Raw genomic sequence first — 9125 nt, 5'->3', positions numbered from 1 at the left:
CCCCTCCCACCCCCCGGTTGTAAGTCGGCAATAGTTGCTCGCCACATGACTACATCCCGCCCCTCCCCTCTCTCCAATTGGCCTCCACTCACTCTTTTCTGCTTCCTCTTGCATGTGAATTCCTTCCGCCTCCCTCCCCTCCTCCCCCTCCCCCTCCCTTCCCCCCTTCCCCCCCTTTCCCCCTCCCCCTCCCTTCCCCCCTCCCCCCCTTTTCCCCTCCCTTCCCCCCTCCCCCCCTTTCCCCCTCCATTCCCCCCTCCCCCCCTTTTCCCCTCCCCCTCCCCCCTCCCTCCCCGCCTCCTCCCCCCTTTTTCCCCCTCCTGCTGCTCACCGCGGTGATACCCGCCTCCACCATGCCCGAAGATTCCATGTGGTACGACACGTCAAAGTCACTTTTGGGGTCGGTGTACGCGAAGCTGAAGGCAATATCGGCGGGCACAGCCGCTGCCTTAACCCGAACCTGGGTTCAGAGGGGGCGTGAAGGGGGGAGGAGGAGGAGAGACACACGCGCGCATACACACACGCAGGCCAGCGACACGGCCGGCAATGCACCAAAAAGGGGAGAGGGGTCACCGGGGGCGGGTGGTTTTCTTAGGTGGGTTTTGGCGGGAAGGAAGCGGGACGCAACTCAACAGGACACACACACACATATATACAGCACATCCTGTCCTCGTATCGCGGCTCAGATTAACCAAAACACACACAACGCAAATGCAGCAGCTCGGGAAAGGAAAGGAGGGGCGAAACGCGTGTCGGAATTACGCTCGTGTTACATCCCCAGACTTTCCTTTCCTTCCGGCTCACTTCAATACTTAGAATATACCAATACACAACGGCAAACAGACACTCTTACTTTAAAGCTCTCACGGCTCGTATGTATACGGGCCCTGGATAATGAAGGAAACAACGCAACACCAGAAGATGCAACACACATACATACATACACATACACAGTGCCCCCCCCGCACCTGGACGTCCCGGCTCTGAAGGAACCTGATGGGCCCCGGGTTGCGGGTGGTGAGCCTGATGAGAGGGGAGAGGAGGGGGAGAGGGGGAGGAGGGGGCGCGGGGAGGCAACAGCCGGGGAGGGCTGGGTAGAACTACTGTCCGTAACGTGGTTCAAGAGGTCCCAGGTTCGAATCCTGGGAGACTCATGACGTTTTTGACGTTTCTGGAACGTGAGACTAGAGTATGGCTAGGTGCCAAGAGATGTAGGTGAGCTGCGGTCGCGGTTGATGATAGACTGCTGGATTTCACGCGCAGATACGACCCACGGGTCGGTCTCGAATCGTAGCTCTCACTCACCCACCCACCCACGCACCCCCTCACCAGGAGATGTTCCTGGCCGACGTCTTCCACGGCCCACAGTCATCACAATCCGTCCTGAGCAAGGAAACCAGGTGTCATGGTGTCACGTCATGTCAGTTACATGTACGACAAATGTGTATCTGAGAAAGACGGCGTTTCAGTTGTACGGCACACAAGGAAAACGAGCGACAGCGCATCCTTTGGTGTCAACGATGCGCACGCATAACCTTCCTGTCTACGAAGCTCCCATTGCGGTACGACGACCCGTACATGTGCCCTTTTGCCCTGTTAATACCCTTTCCCCCCCCCCCGGGAACACCCGGCTCCGACGCCGGCTCCCTGATACCCCCGGAGTAGCCCCACACCACCATCCCACAAAACAAAAACACCATCCCACAAACAACATACCACCTTCCCCACCCCCATCCCCAACCCACAGGCCTCCTTCCCCCCGCCAAAACCCTGAGACCCTAACCCCAACACCACCACGGTTGGGGCCCCCCACACACACCCTAGGTCGCAATACGCCATCACGAAGGGCGCGTTGTTGGCCGCCACCTTGCCCGGCCTCCCCTCCTCACAGACGCCGTTCCTGGCCTGTTGGAGGTGGAGGTGGAGGTAGGGGTAGCGGGATGTGTGCGTGCGTGTGTGTTTGTGTGTGTAGTGTGTGCATGTGTGTTTGTGCAAAGTGAAGGTAACGTAAACCGACGACAAGAAGATGATGATGACTGTATGATTATGATGACGTAACATCATGGACCACATCTCCACGGCCGTGTGCAAGACACGCAGGAGCATGTGCGGTGGCTCTCGCTCGTGTCGATTTCCGTACGCCCCCAAAACCCATCAGCCACATGCTTCGCGTCCTTTCCCGCGATAGTGGGGGCCCCCGCCAGGCACCACTGATTGGCCCCATACAGCAGCAGCAGCAGCAGCAGCGGCGGCCCCGCACGGCACCCCACCCCACCCCATACCACCAGGGGTTTCCGAGATTCGCCAACATCTCTTATAGTCACTAGTCGTATTATCGACGGCGGCTCGCACAGTACTGGGAACGCAATGCTCTTGCGGGTGTCTAACCTAACAAGAAGACGCCGCCAGCCCGGCCGCCTCTTCCCTACACCTGCCCTCCCCCCTGGTTCGTCCCCCTAACCCCCCTTCCGACAGCACCATCCCAGTGCACCAAGGCGCCCTTTTCAGTGCGGAGAGAGAGGAGATTGTTCCTCCGTTTAAGGGGGGGGCCCAGAGCTGGCGGGGGCGGTGTGGGGTGTGTGGGAAGAGGGGAGGGGAGGGGGTGTTGTCCGCAGTCCCAGGCCGCGTACCTTTGAGCAGGTGTTCGTGCACACCTCCTGCATGGCTTTAGTCTGAGTTGCAGCGGCGGTTTGCAGCCGCCGGTGGGGACCGGCCGCTGCAGAGCTAGCGCTAGCAGCAACTGCGGCTGCCCCCGGGGCGACTGGCAGGCCTGTACTTGTGAGGGGGGCGTGCGGGAGTTGTGGTGGGAGTAGGGAATGTGGTTTGGGGGTGATAAGGGGCTGTGATGAAAGGATGGAGGGAAGGAAGGAAGGAAGGATTGGAGCTGGAGCCCGGCGGCGTGCGGTGTTTTGGGTCAGCTCCCTTGGTGGCTGAAAGTGGCTTTGGTGTAACGCAAAGCGGCAAGTTTAAAGGACGAGGATAGGCAGGGAGATGGATGTGAGTGGGAGGGTGGAACAAAGGTTGCTTTCGGGCGCGGTCAGGCAGGGAGGGTGAGAGGGGTGTTGGCCCCAGGGCGGATGGAGCAGGATCTCATGGATTTGAACTTGAATGAGGCCGATAATGGCGCAAGCAGGCAGGAATGTAAGGAGGGGATGCGAGTACTACGTAACCAGGAGATGCAACCTGCTTAGAAGGGTGCGGCAATCAGCTCACCCAGGGCTAACCATCCGAATAGAGCTAGCAGAAAGGTTGTTTGAAGTTTACACATAATAGCAAGCTGGGCGCGACTTGTCCGTCAAAAGAACTGCCGGAGAAACGCAAGGAGAGAGAATGCGATGAAAAGATCGATGCCGATCTACTTATTTTTTCAAGTTACGCAAGCTATAGCAAGCAAGGCGCAACTGCTTGCTTGTCTGTTGCTGTCCTATTCTGTTGCAAGCAACTCGCTCAACAGGGGTCGTAAGTACTCCACGAGAGCAAAGAAAGCTTCCTACGAGGTAAACGTAACATGCCGTATGACTGCGGCGTCGTTGCTTTGAACTTGACTAGCTTCGGAGCCCAAGCCCTGGCGTGCCCGATCAATTCACTCCTGTCAATTTACATAGATTACTTGTCCGGGAACCATTGCAAAATATGATCATTTATTGCTGTCCTGGCCTCGTTGTGGCAACTTCATAATTAGGAAACCAGCGTTAGCAAGGGCTAGCTGGGTATAATTCTGGTAGTGCAATCATAGAATGGTAAAGATGCCAACTTTGGAAATGATTACTCTACTATTTGCTCCTGTGGCAGCTACGGTTTGCGTCGTCGACGTGCGGACAAGGACGATTTCCATGAACTCAGCCTCACTGCGCAACAATAGTTTAACAGTTTGCGTCTGAAAACCGTGTATAAAGCAATTGCCTGTGCCATCAGCTGACGAGGCTTCACCACGAGCATTTCTCATAGGCAAGCATACAAGAACTGATATGTTCTCACAGACCTTGTAACACTACGAGTTTTTGACAAGCGCTACATCTTACAAATGGAGATGTTAAAATATAAGCTTTGCGGTTTCTTCTGCCATGAAGCCGTACGACATCTTCGCGAGGATGCAGGCAACATTTGTAGATTTCAGCATCGCGCAAACTCTCCACCCTAATAAATAAACTTTCACCAAGGTACTGCAAGCCCTGCCCCATATCATGCTCTCCGCGAAAGCCGTGTCCTTGAACGCTGTCGCTTCACACAGCACGCCGAGCGTGTTCTTGACAGCTTATCCCAGCACCCCGCATAGGCATCGGAATCTCCTACTGCCAGAATTCAACCGATTCAGCTCTTCCAGGGCGTGCACGCCACCCAGCCTCAATACGGCGACGCCCTCCAAGCCTCTCTATCTGGGCCTTGACTTTGGCACATCCGGCGCACGTGCAGCCGTCATCGATGGTAAAGCTATTTCCGCACTGCTAAGCCTAACCACGTCCCCGTCGGAGGCTGCTGACCGGTGCTGTACACCCATCCCACGCTCGCCACACGCTCCCCCATAAGCTTCACGCGCCATCACATGTCGTATCATTCAGTTTCCATGCCTTGACATCCAAGGCAAACTCCCCCGCTAAGTCCCAGCCCAGTCCCCAGTGGCCCGGTGTGGCTTGTGGAGTCACATTAAGCGGCGTCTCACACCGGCACCGTCCCGTGGGTCAGTTGTACGTCCAAACCCACACCACATACCGGACACAACAAAGGGCAGCACCGGCAGCACCCCCTAGCCGCAGCTCGGAACACCTCCCCCCTGTTTGAGCCCCTGCCACCAAAGGCCGCACACCGCCGCTGCCGCTTCCCCCCCTTCTCGGACCCCCACCCACCCCACCTCAACCCATCGCCCCAACCCCACACCCTCGCCCCGCCCCACCTACCGCAGACGAGGGTCGTCTGGTTCAGGATGTCAAGCGGGGCTATGGGGACGGAGCGGCTGCGGACTGGGCTAGCGCCTGGAGGAGGTGAGGGCGGGTGGTGGGTGGGAATGGGCGTGGGGCCCCTGGCGGCGGGGTGGAGTCCTAGGGGTCCAAGGGGGAGAATGGAAACGTCGTATTCAGGGAAGGTTTCAAAACGTCGATCAGGTGGTCGATCAGGAATGCCAGCCAAAACGACTCCGCAAAAGGCCGCAAAAACCATTTACAAAAACAAAAGGCGCATGCCTAGCATCAACACCCGCCCCTGGTTGCATTTCGTGTTCAAGTGATTCCCAGTCATGAAAAATGAGGGGCTGGCGGGGAACGAACGGAATGAAGGACGGGACATCAAAAACTGGCACTGAAGCCCCTGCTGGGGCCGAACCGAATCAGGCGAGCTGCTGGCTATGTCGCTGCTGCTGTGCCCAGGCGCTGGTTTCGGGTGACTGTACGAAACCCCAGAAATCGCGTTACTTCCTTTTTTAAGCTCTCGTCCTTATTCCCCTTCTTGCTGACTAGCTTCCTGTCCTCAACAACCTCAACCAACCGATCCCCGCCAGGGTCCTGTACGAGCTGATCCACTCGCTGGATCCTGCCGTACGTTCATGCGTTACATCGGTGGCGTTCGACGGCACCTCCGCCACCGCGCTCCTGGTGGACCCACGGGACGGCACCCCCCTGGCGGCGCCCAAGTTGTACAACGAGGCGCAAGCCAAGGAAGTTGTGGCTGCGGCAAAGGTACGGCAAGGTAATTCCTTCCAGGGCACTATTTTTTACGGAAAAACCGTGTGTCATTAATACACATACCCACGGATCGCCCCGAAACCAAGCCCGCCCACCATCAGATATTCTCCCGCCGCTGCCGCCCGCCTGCAGTAGCAGGTACGACAGCTAACCCTTGGCTTCTTGCGCCCCATGCCATATGCTGCTGCCCCCAACACCCTCCTTGCGCCCCATGTCGCTCGCCAAGGCCTTAGCGCCCCCAGCCCACACGGCCACGGCGCCCACCTCCACGCTCTGCAAGATCCTCGGCTGGTGGCTGGGGGTTGGCACTGGAGGTGTTGACGGAGGCGACTGGCGGCGGCTCGCCGCAGAGCGCGGCTTGGCGACGCCAGGACCTGCGTGCCCTGTTGGGGCTGGTGAGGCGGCGGCGGCGGCGCCGCCGCCGCTGCTCCTGCACCAGGCCGACTGGCTGGCGGCGCTGCTGCACGGCATGTACGGCAGCGGCATCTCGGACTGGAACAATGCGTTGAAGCTGGGGTACGACCCGGAGACGGAGTCGTACCCGGCGTGGCTGGCAGAGCAGGTGGGGGCAGTGGGGGGGGTCCTGGGGGGTTGGAGAGGGGGGGGCGGAGGGGAAGGGAGGAGAAGTCTGAATGAATGTTCAAACCTGAACGCAATGGAATCTTTGAACGGAATGTTTGAAGCGAAAGGAGTTCAATGAGAATTCCCGGTGCGGTAAAGTTACGTTGCGGGGGCTGGGGCTGCTGTTAAGCTTGGAGAACGGGCGGGCAGTGGGATGCGGATTCGGCTGTCGGCGGGCGGTCGAGGGAGCGAATTGGGAAACGCTTTTGCAAAACTCCCGTCAGCCTCTCTCTCGCCTTCTCCCCCTGCCTCTCCCCTTCTGTCTTGTTTTGGACGTCAGCAGCAGCAGCAGCAGCAGCTGACCCTTTGATAGTTCTTATTGCATACGGTGTACACAGTCCCCTTTCCCTCCACAGGTGTGTATCCTTGCTCCGCTTCCTCCCCCTCCTCCCCCTCCTCCCCCTCCTCCCCCTCCTCCCCCGGCGCTCACTCCTGTCTCCCGGGCCCCGGGGCCCCCAAAGCCCTTCGCCCCGCTCCTGCCCGCTCGTGTGGTGGCGCCCGGCACCCCGGTGGGCCCCCTGGAGCCCCGGGCTGCCCGCGAGACCGGCCTGCCCCCCCACTGCCTGGTGTGCGGGGGGACGACGGACAGCATCGCGGCGTTTGTGGCAGCGGGCGTTACAGAGGTACGGTTGACGGTTGGTGGTTGGCGGAAATAACGGTTGTCGGCCAAGACGGTCTCAGTATAATGCATTGTTTTAGATTTGTATTGTTGTAGTATTATGTATCCTGACAGGAGGTATGAGATAATGGTAAGTGTAGATGGGGTGGCGTGGTGTGGGTGTGGGTGTGGTTATGGGTATGGTGGCGGAGGGTAAACCCCCGGGTCAGGCATTCCCCTCTCCTTCCCCCCTCCACATGTGCCCATCTCCTAGGCTTCATCATCCGTACGGAAGGATGTGTGTACGGAAGGAACGAACCTGTGTGTTTTTGTTTTGCAAAGCTCGGCCGGGAGAAGCGGAAGTGGCGGAGGGGGAATGGCGGGGCGCACTGGGGGCCAACTTCACCAATTGAATTGGTCCAGGGTTGTGTATGTGTGTGTGTGTGCGTGTGTGTGTGTCTGTATGTGTATGTGTGGATATTGTGCCGTACCGTAGGCGGGCCAAGCAGTGACGAGCCTGGGATCCACCCTGGCAGTCAAACTTCTGAGTACGACGAGGGTGGACGACGCGGCGTACGGCGTGTACAGCCATCGCCTGGGTAAGTCCTTGGCGACCTGTGTTGTCGTACAATACCCTACGCCATGCCCCTGCCCACCCCCTTCCCCTCCTGTCTCCTCCCCCAACATCGCCTCGCCTTCATCTGTCAGGGGACGTGTGGCTGGTTGGCGGGGCCAGTAACTCGGGTGGTGCCGTACTTCGCCGCTTCTTTACCGACCAACAGCTGCGGGAGCTGACGCCGCGGTTGGACCCGGACCGACCCACGGGTCTCGACTACTACCCGCTACCCTCTCCCGGCGAACGCTTCCCGGTGGCGGATCCCGACCTGCAGCCCCGCATGACACCGCGACCCGAGGATGATACGTTGTTCCTGCAGGGTGAGGTGTTGTCAGTTGGAAGTTGGTTTAGGTGGTTGGTCCAGAATGGGGTCTAATGCTGGGTTTGGATGCTGGGTTGAGATGTTCGTGTACGTCTTGCGTTCGTACGTTCGTACTATGTACGGTATATCGTGGTGCTATTGGGCTTTATGTAACAAGTGGTTGGTTGCCCTGCTAGTCAAGAACGCGATCTCTGTCTGTACGGATCACGTGTACGGCAGGGCTGCTGGAGGGGATCTCTCAGGTCGAGGCTGCGGCGTACGACAGGCTGGCGACCCTGGGCGCGTCACCACTCCGAGAGGTGCGGTGCTCAGAGGAATGCGGATTTACGACGTATTTGACGTATTTGTAGTATATATATGTATATATATTCTTGTACGACATTGTATGACAGACAGGATATTCCCCGCACGACAAGAGAGGCTTTCATACGTGCGTGCATATACACCAGCACTTGGCAAACTCAACCACACAATTGCGCACAAAAAGATTGTTGCTTTATACCACAACTATTTGCCGCCTGTTCTTAGCTCCAACCCGGCGGCACTGATATCGTGCTTTTCTCTTCGTGTATGTATGTATGTGTGTATGTGTGTATGTATGTATGTATGTATGTATGTATGTATGTATGTATGTATGTATGTATGTATGTATGTATGACGTTGATTACACTGTGGGCTGAAAAGCCGGGGGCCCAGGGCCGAAGCACAGCGCGGGGGGCGGGTGCATACGGCTGGTTAGTCTCATGCACTCCGCCCCCGGGTCAGGCCGCACGGGAAACGACGGCCGGCACGCAACAGCGCTTGTTTGGCGCTCCAACTAGACGGGATCTATGCCCGTTGGTCTCCTAACATAAACGAAGTCGCAACTGGGGGGCTCTTCCTGCCGACCGAACGAACCGAGCATCTCAGAGAGCTCGCTACCAGGACTTGGGCGACCGGGAGCCCGACGAGTCTTCCCGGGCTGGGGAGGTCACCAAGCTCAAAAATCCTCACGCAAAAAAGAGCGCAAAGAGCTCACACCACAAGACGCCAAACAGCCTCCTGAGACTACTACCCTCCTCCGCCTCTCCCTCCCTGGGCTAGTCCAGGGGAGATAGCCCCCGTCGAGGGGGTAACACCGCACAAGTCCGCGCCCTTCCACAGCACTGGGTCTAAATTGAAAAGTACTCAAACGGGAAGACCCTGCGGCAACGCAGGGCGATCAAGCCTCCGGAAACCACAGGGGGGGAGGGTAGCCAGCTCGGCGCCCCCCCAATACCGCTCTACCAAGACGGCTGGTTCGGGGATCCTCAG

At 58.3% G+C, this 9125-nt stretch overlaps 2 protein-coding genes across 2 annotated transcripts in view; one reads left to right on the top strand and one right to left on the bottom strand.

Annotated features, from left to right (window-relative positions):
* VOLCADRAFT_100006 (uncharacterized protein) overlaps positions 1 to 3268 on the bottom strand; it is a gene marked incomplete at both ends in the record, with an annotated part of 9795 nt that extends 6527 nt beyond the window's left edge. Inside the window, 6 exons of the mRNA XM_002958649.1 lie at positions 332 to 460; positions 969 to 1023; positions 1330 to 1383; positions 1820 to 1905; positions 2631 to 2770; positions 3214 to 3268. Of these exons, the coding sequence (XP_002958695.1) occupies positions 332 to 460; positions 969 to 1023; positions 1330 to 1383; positions 1820 to 1905; positions 2631 to 2770; positions 3214 to 3268 (519 nt within the window). The remainder of the gene's footprint in view (positions 1 to 331; positions 461 to 968; positions 1024 to 1329; positions 1384 to 1819; positions 1906 to 2630; positions 2771 to 3213) is intronic.
* A 1078-nt stretch (positions 3269 to 4346) lies between these two features.
* Positions 4347 to 9125, top strand: part of VOLCADRAFT_40978 (uncharacterized protein) — a gene marked incomplete at both ends in the record, with an annotated part of 13031 nt that continues 8252 nt past the window's right edge. Inside the window, 9 exons of the mRNA XM_002958665.1 lie at positions 4347 to 4425; positions 4901 to 4979; positions 5492 to 5669; positions 5902 to 5976; positions 6076 to 6237; positions 6758 to 6919; positions 7391 to 7493; positions 7603 to 7830; positions 8052 to 8131. Coding sequence (XP_002958711.1) covers positions 4347 to 4425; positions 4901 to 4979; positions 5492 to 5669; positions 5902 to 5976; positions 6076 to 6237; positions 6758 to 6919; positions 7391 to 7493; positions 7603 to 7830; positions 8052 to 8131 — 1146 coding nt within the window. The remainder of the gene's footprint in view (positions 4426 to 4900; positions 4980 to 5491; positions 5670 to 5901; positions 5977 to 6075; positions 6238 to 6757; positions 6920 to 7390; positions 7494 to 7602; positions 7831 to 8051; positions 8132 to 9125) is intronic.

This window comes from Volvox carteri (genome assembly GCF_000143455.1).
Source record: "Volvox carteri f. nagariensis unplaced genomic scaffold VOLCAscaffold_102, whole genome shotgun sequence".
NCBI lineage: Eukaryota > Viridiplantae > Chlorophyta > Chlorophyceae > Chlamydomonadales > Volvocaceae > Volvox > Volvox carteri.
This window is presented reverse-complemented; position numbering and strand designations above follow the sequence as displayed.